At 41.0% G+C, this 18,238-nt stretch overlaps 2 protein-coding genes across 3 annotated transcripts in view; one reads left to right on the plus strand and one right to left on the minus strand.

The window, feature by feature from the left end:
* The first annotated feature begins 1,345 nt into the window (after positions 1-1,345).
* Positions 1,346-3,763, plus strand: LOC124177757 (nucleolar protein 9). The gene has a single exon (XM_046560527.1). It carries the CDS (start codon positions 1,649-1,651, stop codon positions 3,488-3,490), a length of 1,842 nt encoding a protein of 613 aa, XP_046416483.1. The 5' UTR covers positions 1,346-1,648; the 3' UTR covers positions 3,491-3,763.
* Positions 3,764-3,892: 129 nt separating this feature from the next.
* Positions 3,893-18,238, minus strand: part of LOC124177756 (protein CBFA2T3) — a 52,238-nt gene continuing 37,892 nt past the window's right edge. For both annotated transcript variants that reach the window (XM_046560525.1, XM_046560524.1), the window contains 5 exons: positions 16,006-16,152; positions 10,304-10,620; positions 6,608-7,275; positions 5,806-6,125; positions 3,893-5,714 (listed from right to left, as the gene is read on the minus strand). In XM_046560525.1, the coding sequence (XP_046416481.1) occupies positions 5,415-5,714; positions 5,806-6,125; positions 6,608-7,275; positions 10,304-10,620; positions 16,006-16,152 (1,752 nt within the window). In that variant the 3' untranslated portion in view covers positions 3,893-5,414. The remainder of the gene's footprint in view (positions 5,715-5,805; positions 6,126-6,607; positions 7,276-10,303; positions 10,621-16,005; positions 16,153-18,238) is intronic.

Below are 18,238 nucleotides of genomic sequence, written 5' to 3' on the forward strand. Positions count from 1 at the left end.
TATTTTTATGTATACACATACACATGTAATCCATCTAATAATATGTATAAACGTCTAATTTCTGTGAAACGATTTCAGGTTTCTTCACGTGGACATGCGTCGTTGAGAGCTAAAAGCGACAAGGAGGGTATTGATCTGCGCAGACGTTGAATATTTTGGGAATCTCCACGGCAACTTCACCGGGGTGTTCTAAAATATGATTTCACCATAGATTGGATTGGCGAGAGGTGTCTTCACCGATCAACTATTCGTTTTTCAATTTACCTATCTAAAAATGACGTCACGTCTCTCCGGTCGTGCGGTTGCAGCTTAAAAGTGCAGTTCACGACTGGGGACACATGTTCCTTCAGTTCGATTTTACACGTTTTCATATTTTAACTGTTTTTCTAAAAATTAAGATCGTTTATCAACAATTAGCAAAATCGGACCCAATAAAAACACCCAAGTCTGAAGATTGGAAGACACAGAATACATTTATTAATTTTTGGCGTACTGTGTAGACAAGCTTAGGGGTGCGCTTCAAAATCAGTTCCGAGTGCTGTCATGCATGTTTTATTTTTTTTGGCGGTACCGAGTTCGTGGGTAAATCTGCATCTGCCCTAGGGAGTTTTTAGCACTGTAAACTAATTTTGGAGCACACCCTAGAAATGATCAGTGGCAGTGTTGCCAATTTGATGGTTCCGTAGCTGGATATGGATTTCTTGAACATCGAATTAAGATTTTTTGCTTATTTTGCGACACATCTCAAGCCGGGAAATTTTTTAAGGAGGTTCGGAGAATCCTGAAGATTTTTAATAGCCCGCAGTGATTCTTGCAGTCATTTGAGATTGCCTAACGTTACGTCTCAGTCGATAACTGCGGCAACGCTCTTTCTGCGCCTGTCCTTTACGAACGAGCAGTTACCATAAGAGAACCTTACCCACTCTTACCATAGTTATCGGATCAATACCGACATACACAGTTACTATCATGTCTACATACGTCCCAAGCTTAGAGCATATATTATAAAAAATTAGATGTCACATCACTAATTTTTTTAATGATATCTCGCTTTAATTTTAGTATGTAATTCTACAAAATATAGCTGTATGTTTGAAAAATGTTTTACAGCCACAGTTCATGAAAATTAACCAACTGAAAATAATTCGTATACGTGTTAACACATACTCTGATGTCCTTTTACAAGCGCAAATAATATATTTTACTCTATTCTATTTAATTAAAGTGATTCAAGTGCGCCAATCGCGCTTACTGCCGCATTCATAATTCACGAATCCTATAGCCGTGATAGCCATACGAACGACAACGCACTCTGCCGGCGAGGCCCTGAGTTATTCGCCCTGGTCGCGGTTTGGAACCAAGCGCGGTGCGTAGCTATAATTATTGCTCCGTGCGTATTGTGTACACTGAAGTATTGTATTTCAAGTAATTTCAAGTTATTTTGCGCTAGCGTTCCATACGGATAGCATTTCGATGTATTTCGATTGGTTCAATCGCCCACGTTCTTTGTTCCCGTGATCGTCACCAACTTCAGGCACAAAGCTACACGTGTTTAAACCTAACCTAATCTGTCTTGACGTAACCAAAAAACGTGCTCATTGTTTGTTATTAGTCGTAAACGGTCGTTTGGTAGTAAAATAGAAGCCTTATGTCCGGAGTGGAGATGACGGATAATAACATGGCATCTGAAGGTCGAGGGAAGGGGATAAAGCGTAAGAAGAAAAAATCATTTATGCAAAACGCTCGTAAATACGGAAGAAAAGGAACTTACGGTCGGGGAAGTCACCTGGACGAGGAAACGTACAAGTACATGATACGCGTGCTAGAACTGGTAAGGGACAACAATTTTCCAAGTATCGAAGAGAAGCTCGTGTTCGTTAACAACGTCTATGAGGAAATGGTCGAGCACGAGGTGGACTATGCTAAAAATCAAATTGGCTCGAGAGTAATTGACTCGCTGATGAAACATGCAAGTCTCGAAGTTGTAACCAGGTTCGCGACCGCCTTCATGGAGGTTCTGAGGCCAATTTGCAGCGACAGATTTGCCAGTCATGTACTACAAAAAATCATGATTATATGCGCTGAGAGAGGAACGCGATCTCTGAATACCTCCACTATATCTAAAGATGACACGACCGTCGACGTCAAAGAAGAACAAGTGAAAATTTATAACGATTGGACTCTGAAGCTGAGTAAATACATCATGAACAACATGGAGGATTTTGTCTGGGACTCTTGTGCCAATCATATTATTCGAACAGTGATTGAGCTGCTTGGTGGACTTAACGTCGATTCTTCAGACAACGGAGAAAACAGGTCGAAGAAAAACGAACCTGTTGACTTGAGCAAACGCAAAATCGTGCCACAGGAGTACACTGATATACTCTTAGAAATTTGCAAAAGGCTTAGCTCCTGGCCACAGCTTCCTGAGTTTCCCCGGAACGAACTGACCTCAGGCTTACTGCAAGTATTGCTGTACTCCGTCAAAGATGTGGACAAACAGGCCAGCAAAGCTTTGACCAAGAAAGTGGTGTCTGACTGCTTCGACTCCCAAGACGAGACTCAAATATCTTCAGCTTTTAATTCTGAGAGTTCAATGAGGCTGCTAGAGGCATGCTTAGCAGTTGCCTCGCCAAAACTGTACACACAAATTTATGCAAAGTTCTTCATCAACAGAATCAACAGGTTGGCTCTGATGGTTGGGGCAAATTTTACCGTTCAAAGGCTATTTAATAATTGTCAGGTGAAAGAGGAACTGGAGACATTATTCGATGAAATATCACCTTATTTTGAAGCGATAATTGAGAAGGGGAACCTCGGTGTTATAGCAAGTGTCGCTGACGCCTGTAGAAGGTTACAGGCGAGACAAGGTGCCTTTATCAGCGCAATGGCTACAGCTTTGCACTGTGAACAGCCAGCGGACAGACAGAATTCAATTGCACTGCTGGTGGCGCGAATGAAGCCTTTTGAGACCTTGGCAAGTGAGGATAAAGGAGGAGAGTACAGAGTCAATTTACATGGTAGTTTGATCTTGCAGGCAATGCTGCATTTCAACAAGCCGATCAAGATCGTGAATTCTTTACTTGAAGCGAACGGAATCGACCTGAGAATCTTGTTTGCTGATCCTAGAGGAAGTAGAGTAATGGATGCGTTTGCCGAGAGCAAATTCATTGGGGAAAAGAGTAGGGAGAAAATGGCCAGGAAGTTGGGCGGTAATTGGGTCCAGCTCGCTTGCTCTAAGCACGGCTCTAGGAGTTTGGAAAAAGTTTGGCAATGGTCTCAGATGAAACAAAAATTATGGATGATTGAGGAGCTCGCTTCTGTGGGAGCATCGCTTCTAGCTACAGAGGCTGGAAAAATTATATCCAGCAAGTTGAATGTTCCGCTCTTTGCCAGGAGTCGCAAAGACTGGAGCGACTCTCTTGGCAAGGAAGAAAAAACAAAGGCCTTGTTTGCTGATATAATAGGAGATCCTCCACCTGGCAAATAAATCGTCGATCGGTCGATGATTGCTTATAAGACTCTAGATTTGTGGATGATTATTTTCCTTGAAAAATACGAGCGGTAAATGAATAATCGAATTTGCGATTATTGGACGAATTGGAATTATTAATAATAATTATTGATAATTCCGATTTATTTAGTTGTAATTATATGCATACGAAACGTCTTTTAGTTAGTAATTAGAATATATGATCAGATACATATAATGTAACGTTTTAGTGAGTATATGGTTGAATAAATATCGATTTATTTTCTAATATTTGTTCTTCAGGCTGAGGGGTGTGGCAAATTATTATTCATTCGCCGTGTCTGTTTAGTAGCGCGGGATTCAGTAAAGTTTTTTAAGTGACAAACTTATTAATTGGGAAAGAACTATGTTTCATTTATTCTGACGAGTGTATTTAATTATTTCGTAAACACATTTTACGTATAATTATATACGTATACTACAAAGGATTGCTGGCGCAATCTAATTGTAAGTAGTAATATTCAAGGAGAAAATTTTCCAGTACTTTGTATAGTCTACGTTGAGCAAAGTTTCCTAGTATGTGCGAAATGCGGTTGAATAATGTATATGTACGTATGCATGTGTATGTGTATATATATATATAAGTTATATATATATATAATATAGATTCATGATATAATATTATTTATTTATCTTTCTGACTAGACGACTTAAATAATATTTATATTATTCGTAACATATCAGTTTCTTTCCAGCATGTCCAACGTATATTTTCCCTAATGAAATTATAAAATCTGAGAATATAGAACCCTCAAACGTACAAATTCGTATAATTACCCAGATAATATAGTGTATCGTATGTATATAATTATCTATTTATAATCTACAAATTGACTAGTACGTGGATTCAATAGAAATTTTTTTATCATCAAATTCGTGATCTTACGTAACGTTAATATAAACAAGTAAACCACAGTTAGATTCGAGTGTTTTTTTTTTCGTTTTTCTTTTTACTTATTTTTCTAATTTTTATTTTCACTTTCTCTTCTACCTACTTAATATATTGTACGTATATATTTATATCTTGATTTAATTTTATTAATATGAAATTTAAAACATAATAGTATTGATAGCAGGAACGATCAGATATAAACAGACTAAATTATACCTATACACAATATTTATATTGGGATCCTGCAACTTCTACGGTGCATCGTATTGTTTACTCTATATTAAGAGGACGATAGAATTACTCTTTACCGATCGAGTAAAATTTCACTGTGTATATTTTGACTACCATCAAAGTCGTAAGGTACCACAGATGGCGCAATTCTAAATACAATAGTGAAGAAAAATGTGAAAATTTCTTTTGTTTCATGCAAGAATATCACAAAAGAATTTGCAACTAGTGGCTATTTAATTAGAAGAATAAATTATCTCGTATTATTGTTGCGTAAGCCATTTTTTGTTGGATATTTATGTTTGACATTGCATATAGAACTGCGCTAGCTATGACTTTCTCTGGTTAACGATAGATATGCTTTTAAAATATTCAAAATAAATAACATTACGCTCGGTCGATATAGACTGACTACGGCATCGTCCTCAACGTGACAAAATAAAAGTCCAAATAGTTCACACGGAGGTTTCTCTTCTCAAATGTGTCGATGAATGCTGTCTTATACACGTGTGCCATATTGTTCAGCTACGACAACATGTTGGATCCCAATAATAAAATGAAAAAGTTACCTCATTATTACCACAGATGGTTAACCAACCGATAACCTCATTTTTACATCGCACATTATCTCTCAAACGATCCCAATTAATCTTTTCCAGCATTCTTCATCAATTTCTCCCCCGACATCAACGACAACTAATTTTTTTCCGTCATATTTCTGCGAGCGCTACGTAACAAAGTGGCATATTTTCTGTTATTGCGTCATTTCCCCTTGCCAGTGTGACCAGACGCTGTACTGGCGGCAGCGGTTGTCGAAGACCCGGAAGTACCCACAACTGTTCCCGTACCACCGGAAGAGGCTGTCGGACTCCGGGAAGCGGATCTTGGAGCCGGTGGTGGAGGCAGAGGAGGTGGTGGTGGTGGCGTTGGTCGTCGCGGATTGCAGGTTGCATGATGACCTCCGGCCTCCCAGTCCCGGTGCTGACAGAAGGGTCCGCAGTACCTGGCGATTCCGCATCCACCGCAGGTCTCCAACGCCTGTCTGCCGCAGTTCCAGCAACTCTATCGAGAGAAAAAGGGACGTGATTGACAATGGTGCGAAAACGCAAGATGATCGAACCTCGCGATGACTGTAACGACTTGCTGAGCTTACGGATCCGGCGACTGCTGGCTGCGGTTCCTTGATCTCCTCGTCTCTGGCTCCCCCGGTTAGCGCATTGCTCGCTGTCGTCGTGGTCGCGGTTGTCGTCGCGGTCGTCGTCGAGCAGGTCGTCGTGTCGACGACCCGGAGAAGCGGCCCGTGTGCCATTCCGTGACCGTGACCGTGACCTCCGTGGCTCCTTTGCATCGGTGGTTCGAAGAAGCGATGATGAACCCGAAGACGCTCGGCTGCCCTCGTCTCCGCAGCAGCAGCCGCAATCGCTCTCTGAACTTCGGCAACGGCTGCTCGCTTAGCTTCGAGCATCGCCTCCTCTGCAGGATCAAAGTTAAAATGCTTGGAATTGACGTGACCTTTGGTTGAAGAGGCTCGAGGTCAGTCAGAGACTGCGCAGCTCGAATTGGCACAGAGTCCCGCATAAAAACTATAGCAAAAAAGAAAGTATTACGATTTGAATTTTACAGCTGAAATTTCGACCGAATTATATCTTTTTGTACAACCTGAACGGCCGTCTGCTTTCGGGCCTGGGAATGTAAGGCGGCACAAAGCCACCTTTTCATACACTTGTTGTACAAGTTCTTCATTGTACCAGGACCTTGATGGCTTCCTGTATTGCGATTTTGTTATCTCACCGGCCCCCAAGAGGTTTTTTCTATACGACAACGCCGGCACTTGAAGACTCTCGAGTCGCGATTAAAGACATTGACTAGCGTTGATGCTCGAGAGGCGAGTACTCGTAATAAGAGGATAAAAAGATCCCCACAACACACTCAAACCTGAATCACACAACGCTCACCAGCTCTCCGTTGGACTTCCGCTACTCTATCCTCCGTAGCTCGAATAGTTTGGGCGACGATCTCCCCCGATATGCGTTTCAAACTGTTATCCCGGTCGTTTCCACCGCATTCCGACTGCGAGCTGGTATTTATAGCCGGTCCGTTGTTCTGCGAATTGCTACCGGAAGTGGTCACCGTCGTCACCGGTGTCGCGGGACTAGGACATCCCCGTCGCTGGAGGATGGCAAGGGCTCGCTTAGTCTTCTCGACCATGCCGAGGATGCAGTTCAGCATAACGTGGATGTTCTTCCACTCATCGTCAAGGGCGGTTGCTGCAGCGGGGCAGGATCCGTTTGGCAGACCGGAAACTCCCTGGGAATTACCGCTGACGGCCCACTGCTGTTGATGAACGAGGTGAGGCGCTGATGAGATAGTCGACGATGCCGCCAAATGATTTATTTGCACAAGTGAAGGCGGCATCGAGGACTGCTGATGGCCCTGCAGCGAGCCTCCGCTGTTACCCGGGATCTGAAGAGGATGGTACCAGCAGTAAGCGTCTACTTGCTGTTGCTGTTGCTGCTGCTGTCGTTGGTGGTGGAGTGGATGGTGACTGGACCACGGGTTCATTGGCCGCTTACCGTAAAGAGGACCGTCGTCGAATAGAGGTCCTCCACCGTTTTCGTAGTACCTATAACGCAGAACAAGAGAAATAGAGAGACTGATATAAATATCGATCGCTATCAGCTCATTCAGTTCAGACGACCTAATCGGTTTTCGGAGTTGAATTGAAAAAGGTCAACGAACGTAGCACACAATGGCAAAGTGGGATGTGTAAACTATCAATTATGACACTGCGCTTCTCCACTTCATACACCATTTATGTTTACGTCTCAATTGAAGGCTCCACGAGGTAGATCATTTTGGTATCCACGTGTAATTCGAAAAATATTGAACGGATGATTGCTGTTGCGACGTATGCGTTTAAATTAAAATAGGTAGGTTCGTAAGACCAATTTAATCATGAAAATTATCGTAAGCATGTATAATTAGCCTTTTCGTAAACCCAAGGCCTAACATAGTCATATAAACCTTCCACTTTCGCACCGTAGAATCGCACATTTGGCGACCACATAGTTGATCATAAACTCAAACTTTCCCAATCACTTTATTACACTTCGTACGTGGCTTTCGAGTATTTCCCTAGCTATGGCTTCTATCACATTCTACCATTACCATAAAAACTATCCTCTATCTATCTCTCCTCCGAATCCAAAAATTATAACCAACTAATAATTACCCCTAACATCGCTGATACATTTTCCTGACCAATCAAACTTGTTAAACAATTGAAACGATGTATTAACAAACTCCTACTCTTGGAAAAAATTCCTTTTCGCTTTTCCTATCAAACAACCCAAATGTCCAAAAAACATATCTTTAGTCTAACACGATCTTCTCGGTGGTACACACTAGTAGCATCGTCCCGAAACTTAAATTAAACATCTTCTCTAAAACTGGTTGCTTTATGATAATTTGACTGTGCACTGTCATTTGATCGATCCTTCACCGTTTTCTATTTTTACAAAAGTAAGATAAAGTGGAGTCTAGAGTCCTCAATTTGTGATATACCGTGAAACTTAAAAAAAAAAATTTGATCTGATGGTGGATGGAGAACCACACTACCTTCCATAATTAATGGTTCCCAGAATTGTTTTCGTCAAACCGCGTGCTGGTGTGATACCAATCACGTGAAATTCTTTTTCCATGACGCATAATTCCAAGAGTTGCTTTGTGAGTCCAAATTCCAATGTGATATTACACAGGAATATAAACACAAAACTATCTCGAAACCAATATGTAAAACAAAACTGTAACTCTGCCACCAAGTTGATTGATACTAAAATATATTTTTATAAATAGTATATTCTGTGAGTTAATTAATTATCTAGCCCGCAAAACAGCTATAATACTTTAATTAGAATTGTAGGAGTTCACGTTGTACAAGACACAATTTCAATCATTGTGACGCGGACGTGTGAACAATTGCCAATATTACGTACTGTTGATTAAATTCTAAACTATAGCTGCAGCTTATTGAATTACACCTCTAAAGAGTAATTTTCGCTAATTACGTATTCCCGAACCGTGATGAATATTACGAAAATCCGATAATTATACGCTCGTGATGTAAATTTGTAGCGTCGAACGTTTTCATCGTTTTTTACCTGCATGAAACGCATGTCGTCAAGCAGGTCATCCATGCTTCTGGCACGTGTCAATAAAATTTTCTCTGTCAATACGTATCGTGTTGCACGTTCGTCGGCATATTAGTTGAAAATGTAATGCGAGTAAGAACGGAAAAAAGAAAAAAATCAATGTAACTGTTGCAAATGACGTACAAACTTTGTTTCCAGCGTGTCGTAAACAGTCAGTAATTCTCTATAAGCCGTTGAACCTGGACAAGGTGCGCTTAATACCGAATATCATCATAATATTTCAACATTAACGCATACTAACGTTAATTGGAAAGACGGGCTCGTTAGCCATTGGTAACATGACGGTTCCATGCCTGTTGGAGGAGAATTAATGTGGTAGGTGAGATTTTCAAAGGCGAAGAGGTGGAGGTAAGGAATAGCTCGAGGCGCAGGGGATTCCAGGGGTGCGATCCAGGGCGTACGAGAACGTATAGAAACGTCAACGTCAGGCGCATGGAAACGGCAGCCACTCGAATTTCTCCCCTGGCTCTCAGCCCCTCACCCTCGACCCGTGCAGGACTCATGGACCATGCCGCGGTATTGCCTCAGTCCACATATATCTCAATCTAAGCAAATAAACACGTATTTATAAGTACGTACACGCACATCCATGGGATTTCACTCTAATTCTACTTTGGCCGAATTTTTTAACCCGATAATTACTATCGTCAAACAGGAATTGAAATAACACGATTTTGGTGTAAACTCGAAGCCTCGAAGGGACGACGAGCATCGATTAAATTTTTTATACGCCGGAAACCTTGCCCGATTTAGTTATTTCCATCAACCCAACTTGAGGTGCGGGAAAACTCGCGGGTCTCTTAAGGCTTTTGATGAGGAGCTGTAAGATGTTCCCCGAAATTGTGGGTTGATCAAACGTTGAGTAGAGAGCGGCTGGAACAAAGGTTGGTCTTGGAATTCGCCGTGAATAATAATTATCAAGTAGTCGAAGACAAACGGAGCCTCACGTCGAAAGCAAACGGTACTGGAGACCACATGTCAAGGTCAGAGGGGACGATTCCCCTCCCTGTAACACGAGGTTTCTGATGTATGAGTACCCGCCTCGATGAAATTGGTTAATACTGACTACGGTAGATTTTGAAAGAGGGAACAGACGGGGGACACAACTTTTCACTGTATACGAGTGGCTAGTCCGATCTCGATGCGCAACAAACTGTCCATTCGGTTGCGTTTCGTGTTCAGAAAACACTATTAAATAAAATTTTTCCTTTTCAAAATGATGCTCTTTAAATAACATGATAACTACCGAATCGATCATATACAAAATCTCATGGTCGTAGGAGAATCTCCATCACAGACCTCGTGAAAATGTGCCTATCCATTAAAAATCCAACCTTTCATTTTTCCCTGTAAACAGAGCAGCGAGAAGATGAAATTGGATAAAGATTAAAAACACGATTGATACATTCGAACTACTTTTATTGCATTATAAACACTTACGGTGTGTCGGATGCTCGACGTTTCAAAGAATGCGATGATGGCGGTGGCGGCGGACCAGGATAATGGTGGATGCTCGTTGCACCAGAGTGTTGATTACCGCCATGGAGTACGGGAGCTTGTCCAGCACCCGTGCTGCTCCCGGAGTTATTGGGGTTGCTGGAATTTGCGGCACCGGTCGAGGCGATGTTGTACGTAGGAAAGAGGCAGCCTGAACCGGCGCTATTTCGTTCTCCAAAGACCTCGCCAGCCTCTCCGGGACTGAAACCTGCCGCCTCCAGAACCGCTGCCTCGTTTGAGCGCAGGTACTGCACAGACGTCTATAATCAAGCATGTACTTTACTTGTTCTTGCGTTTAAGTTTTTTTTTTTTAATTATCTTTTTTTTAATTTCGCAACTTTCCATATTTACTGCTGTTCAGTAATTAGCTGTTAACAGTGTTACACAGCTTGCGATAAGGGCGTTATTAACAACCAGCCAACTTTTATTTACTAAATTAGAATGTGACGTTTAGATTTTGTTCCGGCAAAAATAAAATGTGTATGTATTATATATATACATATATGTACATATGTATTCGGGTGGTTCGTATTTTGGACATGTCGGAATTTCTTCGCGCTCAACCTTCAAAAGTAATCAACATGTATAGAATGAAATGTGGTTAAATCCACAAATTTTTACAACTCTAATACGCCTCGCCGATCAGTCGAATTTTATATGGAAAAACGCATGCATTTGACATTTTTTTCTAAGTAAACTGTTTATCACTTTAAAACTATATATTACAAGAAAATTTCTTGTGGTTATTTTGTAGGAAATTTGACGCTCTACAAAAAAGATCTCTTGTAAAATCGCTGATCAGGTGATAAATATTAGATTTACCAGAGTTTTACAAGAGATCTTTTTCGTAGAGCATTAAATTTCCTACGATATAGATTCTAGATTTTTTTTTATAATATACCGTGTTAAAGTAATAAACAGTTTTCTCAAATAAATTTCAAATGCACGTGTTGTTTCATATAAAAATTCGATTGCTTGGCGGGACGTGTTAAAAGTTATCGAAAAATTCGGGGATTTATCGAGATTTCTTTCTGTAACATGATTACCTCTTAGGGGATGATCGCGAAGAAATTCCGACAAAACCAAAATCAGAAACACCCTGATATGCACATGTAGATACCTGTACTCTCCTAATTTGAAACTATCCAAGGGGGGGATGTTTGCAGGTAATCCGTTGGAGGGAGGGGAGAATATCTTGGTTTAATTGATCCGGCAGAGTTCAGATGTTGTGGGCCTTCTGACCGCGTTATTATATAACAACGTAGCGAAGTAGGCAGAAGGCAGAGGACGGAGTATAAAAGCGGTAGGTATTCTATAGATTTTGCCAGCTTAGAATTCGAACTTTAATAATAAACGTGGCGTGACAGCTGCAGTTGGAAAGCCGGCGTCGAGGGTCGGAGGGTGTCGCAGGTGCGTTGCCCGTAGACTGATAAATTAAATCGATGCTTTCATTTGCTATACTGTCTTCGCGGCTCACCGAAGGACAATAATAATTATGCCAACCGATTCCGTCAGTTTCAATTCCTCACCGTGTAGCTCGAAAATCCGCAGCTCGCAATTCTCCGCAACTGATTTATCGCCGTATTCATATTTCTAAAAATCTCTTTTTCTCCGAATGGAAAATTCCATCATTCCGTATTTCGTGATTCACATCCGAGTCGAATAACTCAAAGTATGATCATTTGAACTTGAAGAATATGAAAAACGGGAATAAATTCCCCATTCTTTTCGCTTTACTACATAATTCAACGTCTGCAGATCTGGTTAATTACTTCACGTAATTATTCTTCTTTTTTATTTTTTAATGAGATTGTGTTGTACCCATCTAATCGGCGGCACAGCGAGTCGCACAAGACCGATTGTGACTCGGAATTGGTTCTGTTGAAGAAAAATAAGTATTCCGCGTTATGCAACAGCAGTAACAGCCGCGGGAGCAGCAGCTAATAACGGACTCGTAGTGGAGAGAGAAGGAGAAAGAGAGAGAGAGAGAGAGAAAACGTGGCTCGGATATGTCGAGGAGCCAGGAGAAACGTAAATAAGAAAGTAGTAATAAGAGTAAAGCGCGCAATTTCCAATCAGTTGGCTTTGTAATATTCAAGTTGGCTTCTTTATTGCCTTTGCGTTCCTCTCTTTAGCGTTTTCCGCCTCTCTCTTTTACCTCCCCCCATTCTCCCTCTCTCTCTCTCTCTTTCTCTTTCTCTCAACACAACCCCGTCTTTGCCATTCTGCGACATCCGGTCGACCCACCCCCTCCCCCCTACTCTCTTTCTATGCTTATACTTCTTATTATTGCAGGTTCGCGCCTACCCGGGGGTGTAATTTATCGACCCTAATTTAATATCAGAACCCCCCCCCCTCTCCCCCCTCCTCGCCCCCACCAACCCTGCCGCCGCTCCTCGGTACCGATTTGCAATTAATAATTTCTGACCAATACCTGCGGCTGATACTTTTACTTAATTTTCCCAACCTTCAAGGGGCGCGTCTGATTCAGCTGGCTTTCGCTGCGAAAACTGAGAAAACAGTTGTTGTTATATTGTAGCTAAATATACACCTATGAGACTGTGCAGATATAATTTTGTAATTGAAAAATAGTTGAGAATCGTAGAATTTTATTTTTTTATTTTCTTATCCTGACCTGATTTCTGGTCGCGACGTCAGTGAAATTAAATTACGTATTATACGTTACTTGCTTAATAAGCTCGTGGAAAACATTTGTTTCGTTATTAATCGAACGCATCCGTGGTGCTAGAATATATTTTCAAATACTCGGAATTATCGGGTGGATTCGACGTGTCTATTGCGATTTGCATATCTTGAAAAGCCGAGGTTTTTTAATTATTTTTCAAATTGAAAGATACGACTTAATGCACGGGGTGCGAAAGCTGGTGCTTCTGTTGCTGCTAATGCTGCTGCTGCTGCTGCTGCCTGCAGAGTCTGGCTAATGTAAATGCGCGTTATTAATTTGCAATTCGTTATCTACCCCCTTCTTCGTGACGGGTAAAGTGGGGGGGTATGAGAGGGTGGCGTAAGAAGACGAAGAAGAAGCGGTGACAGCTGCCTGCGCTTGGCCGTAAGATTTTAAATTTATATTTTCTGCAAAACTCAACTGCCTTTTATTATTTTTCTTACGTCTCTGTAACCTTTTTGTTTTTACCCATCTTTTCCATTCGCATGTATTATACACCGCATTGTTGTCTTTGGCTCGTTTACTCTTACACCTATGTGTATACATACGAAATTATTCCGACTGACTTGCGATGCGAGTGACGAACGCGATTTTTTTTTTGCCGGGGGAAAGCTGCAACTCAACATACGCCGCACCGGGTGTTCATTTTGCCACGGGAACATAGCGAGACTTCTGTCTAGAATTGAGCGAGAAACGACTGCTGGATAGCGGATATCGCAAAACGCCCTGAGCCTCTGTCATAGGCATGGCGGAGGGAAGGGTGGCCTGGGAAATTAAAACAAACCATCAGCCTGCAGCTAACCTGCTCTGTTGATTTTACTTCGCAAAGTCTGATGTGGATGGTTTTAGTATAACATCATGTCCGTCTGTGTACAACTTCAACGCACCGGGGCGAATCCTGCGACGCGTTTTCCTGTCATTATGCACACATACCTATAATGTCATTGTCGTAACTGACTCCTAGTTGGCGACTCGTGTTTCAAGTTTCCGTGCTCCAATTAAGACTTTGCTCAACGTTCTTGAAAATTGACGAACATTGATCACCCGGGATTTCATTGGGTAATACGTCGACCAGAAAAAGACGAAGGGAAAAAAGGAGAAGCTTCACACACGACAAAGCTCACTTTTCTGCAGATGACGGTTGAAAAAGAACTCGACTCTCCATCTCGAGTGAAATTGCGTGGACATGGTGGATCGCTCCACAATACATATGGAGAAATTTGCGTGACGCGTAGTGGTGGCCGATACTGGGTAAGTGAAAGAATTGGATGTACCCAGATGTGGAGGTTGCTTGGATCTGGTGTAATGTCGAACGAATAGCCCTTTCAAAGACGCATCGAGACGCTTTATTTCACATGTACAATATCGGAGGTTCGCAGGGCTCTCGGAATCCGGAACGAACAGCGGTTGACGCGTGTTGGTAGATAGGTTGGTGGGTCGGTGGAAGCTATCGAGGAATGGGGAGTCCACGGGCAAGATTTGTATTCAGAGAGGCGACGTGGTCCAACTGTTTCGACTGCCGTCCGGTTGCCGGAATCCGGAGTTTGAATATGGGTTTCCGTGTCCACTTCGAACTCACTCAGGTAACTTTCTCCGAAATGATTTATCTTCGTTTCTTGATACTTTATCAGAATATTTCCTTACGGCTATGAGATCATGGTTTGTTTGAACGATAACTCGGCGGAATTCCGCTCATAGATTCTTTCCGCGTACGCATAAAATTACCGATACCTCTTCATCGGTTCGTTCGATGATAACCCCCAGTTTTCGACCTTCCGACCGTCTTCGAAGACCGGCGTATAGGCGATGTCCACGTACCGACGTCAACGCAACGCAAAATTACGTGTAGGATCATACACTCCACTTAAATGCGGTAGGTGTGGAAGGTAGTGTCATCGAGCAGGGTTGTTGGGACAGTGAGGGATAGAAGGTGCACGGACAAATGCGTCGTGGGAAAAGGAGCACCCCGTGCCTTCCCCGAGGGGCAAAGACCTACAATCGGCTTCAAAATAAACGCTTCGCCACAATGCATGCGGCTGATGCACCTGATGCCACTGCCGCAAGGAGAACGGTCCCTTCGCTCTATAATGTGATACATCTAGGTGTATACCTGGTGTGTGTGTGTCTGTTTAACAAGAAGAGTATCAGACCTCCGAATCACGGATTCTGCTGAAATTCTTTGCTCCAAAACATGGACCTTCTGATGTGTCGTTTCATACGTTGCGTTGAGCCGTTTTTCACTCCCATTAAAATTGTTTATAGTAGAAATTTAGTGAGCGGAATATCCTAATAAAAGAAATGTTCTGTTTATTTTTCATTGTCTTCTTTGGAAGTTTCGATCACAGGTTACCGTAGATTCAAGTGTAAGCGGATGTATGATTATTTCAGAACCATAGTAAAGTCTAAACTGCGAATTTCCGACAATCTTGTGTATTCATGTATGTATCATAAAATCGAGCAAAGGACGGCCCAATGGATGGAACGACATATCAGAGGCTCCATATTTTCGACCAAAGAAACACCCCTAGAAGTTTCAGCAGAATCTGTTATTCGGATGTCTGATACCCTCCCTGTAAGTCGAAACAACTGATTACAATACGAAGCCGCACTGCGTTGGGAATAAAATTTAAACGTTGCCTTTTCGGGTACTGGGAGACTTTATGAATTGCTGGCTTTAAAGGTTGGGTACTGGAATCTATTGCAGTTTTTGGAAACTTCATTGTTTTAGTTATTTCTTGGCCAAAAATGGTGTAATTGAAGATTTTGAATGGAATTGTTTGCAGCTCATTCGTAGCTGCAATGGCTTTCGAACTTAGCGATTGACGACTAGCAAGCTCGCGAATTTGTTTCAAACCTCATTGCAGTCGTGAAGGACAACTATAGGTAAGTGAAACTAGATATCGGTGCGTATATGACAAAGGAATGAATTGCGATTTTTGGAATGGTCTCTATAACTTACCTGGTTGTTGGCTCTAGCGGCGTTAGTCAGGTCCCTCTGAAGCGAAGGCAGAGTGTGCTTGAGATAAGGAAGGACGAATCCTCTGAGGGGAAAATTCGTGGCATCCTGAAGAGCCCCGTGAAATTCTTCAGCCGTCATGGATCCGCTCTATATCAACGATAAGAAAAGAAAAATCAAAACACGGCAACCCCTAACTCCACATTGATTACACAGGTCTGCAATTAAAAAACTGCACAGGTTTTTTTATACCGTTTTTTGTAGATTTTCACTGACTGAAACCGGGAAAAATATTCAAAAAATTCCATAACTTCAGGTTTTTTCTTCAACTCGTGTTTGTAGTTTCATTTAGAGTGAAACTCCTGTTTAACTTAAAATCCGATATCCTATTCTAGATTTAAAAAATCCTATGCAAAAGTGGTTTCTTACTTGTATTTAATATGCATTAGAGTGAGACTCAAAAATAAATACAAGCAGGGAAAGAGAAAATGAAAAGCGGAAGAGTGTTTGGGGATGTACCAAAGAGAAGAAGAAAAGGTTTTATAGGTGAAAGGAATCAACACGCAATTAAATGCATCTCATAAAGAAATTGTTTGTTCAATTTTATAAGAAATATTGTTGAGTTCATTGTAATAAAATAGTGTTTTTTTTTTAATTATTGTTATGCTTTTTATTATGCAAACGCTTTGTATCTTGCAAGAATACTGTACGTCATGGACGGAAATGAAAGTCATTTTTGAATTCAGCACACTCGAAAATAAAATATTCACCATAAACATTCCATGCAGCTGGGCTATTCCGCGTCAACCGGATCAGTCATCTCTCAGATATTTTTTTAATTTGGCATGTGTATTGTGTAGGGGGAGTTAGATTTTTGTGCCAAAGCGCGAATCTCATAATGCAAAATTCGATTTTTTATTAACAATAACAAATTAGACTCCCATTTTTTTCAAAAATTCATAACTTTGGCAAAAAATTAGATACAATATATTTTTTTTTTTCAAATTACGCGGAAAGCTTCATAGAATTTAAAAAAATATATGAAATGGTAAAAAAAAGTTGTTATCAATTGTTTATTTGACAATTAATTTTTCAAAGATTTTTAAAACAGTGACTGACACGATCAAAAAATTTTTTTAAAATTGTGACATGTTCCTTGAACTATACTACAATCTGTGAATTAATTCCAGAGGGGTGTTTTTCTTCGTTTTTGAGTAAAAAATCATTAAAGGTGTCGATGCGCATGAAATTGCAGCGCGCCGAGTCTCTACGTAATGGCGGGCGGCCGGTTGCCGTCCACTGCTACCCCGCGGTGGCGTCGCAGCGTTATTTTAGAGTCATTTTCACGATGTAGGACATGATTAAAGAATCTGAAAAAAATACTGTACCTTCACAAGGCTTGTTCAAAGCGATAAGTGAAGTTTCAAGAATGTGTTTTTATTTTAAAATAAGTAGCAAGTTATGTAATTATTATGATTTATGTGCACTCTCATGGTGTGTAACCGTTATTTTGAATCTCTGTAATAAAAAAACGGTGAAAAACACATTCCTGAAACTTCACTTATCGCTTTGAGCAGGCCTTGTGAAGGTACGGTATTTTTTTCAGATTCTTCAATCATGTCCTACATCGTGAAAATGACTCTAAAATAACGCTGCGACGCCACCGCGGGGTAGTGGTGGACGGCAACCGGTCGCCCGCCATTACGTAGAGACTCGGCGCGCTGCAATTTCATGCGCATCGACACCTTTAATGATTTTTTACTCAAAAACGAAGAAAAACACCCCTCTGGAATTAATTTACAGATTGTAGTATAGTTCAAGGAACATGTCAGAATTTTAAAAAAATTTTTTGATCGTGTCAGTCACTGTTTTAAAAATTTTTGAAAAATTAAATGTTAAATAAACAATTGATAACAACTTGTTTTTACCATTTAGTATTTTTTTTTAAATTCTATGGAGCTTTCCGCGTAATTTGAAAAAAAAAAATATATTGTATCTAATTTTTTGCCAAAGTTATGAATTTTTGAAAAAAATGGGAGTCTAATTTGTTATTGTTAATAAAAAATCGAATTTTGCATTATGAGATTCGCGCTTTGGCACAAAAATCTAACTCCTCACACACAATCCATATGCCAAATTAAAAAAATATCTGAGAGATGACTGATCCGGTTGACGCGGAATAGCCCAGCTGCAAAAAAATTTTTTTTTTGCAGACCTGCGTCACATCTCCACATCA

Source organism: Neodiprion fabricii, chromosome 3 (genome assembly GCF_021155785.1).
Source record: "Neodiprion fabricii isolate iyNeoFabr1 chromosome 3, iyNeoFabr1.1, whole genome shotgun sequence".
NCBI lineage: Eukaryota > Metazoa > Arthropoda > Insecta > Hymenoptera > Diprionidae > Neodiprion > Neodiprion fabricii.

Excerpts from the sequence above, each read along its gene's own strand:
- LOC124177757 (XM_046560527.1), top strand. The coding sequence starts at position 1,649 with ATGTCCGGAGTGGAGATGACGGATAATAACATGGCATCTGAAGGTCGA.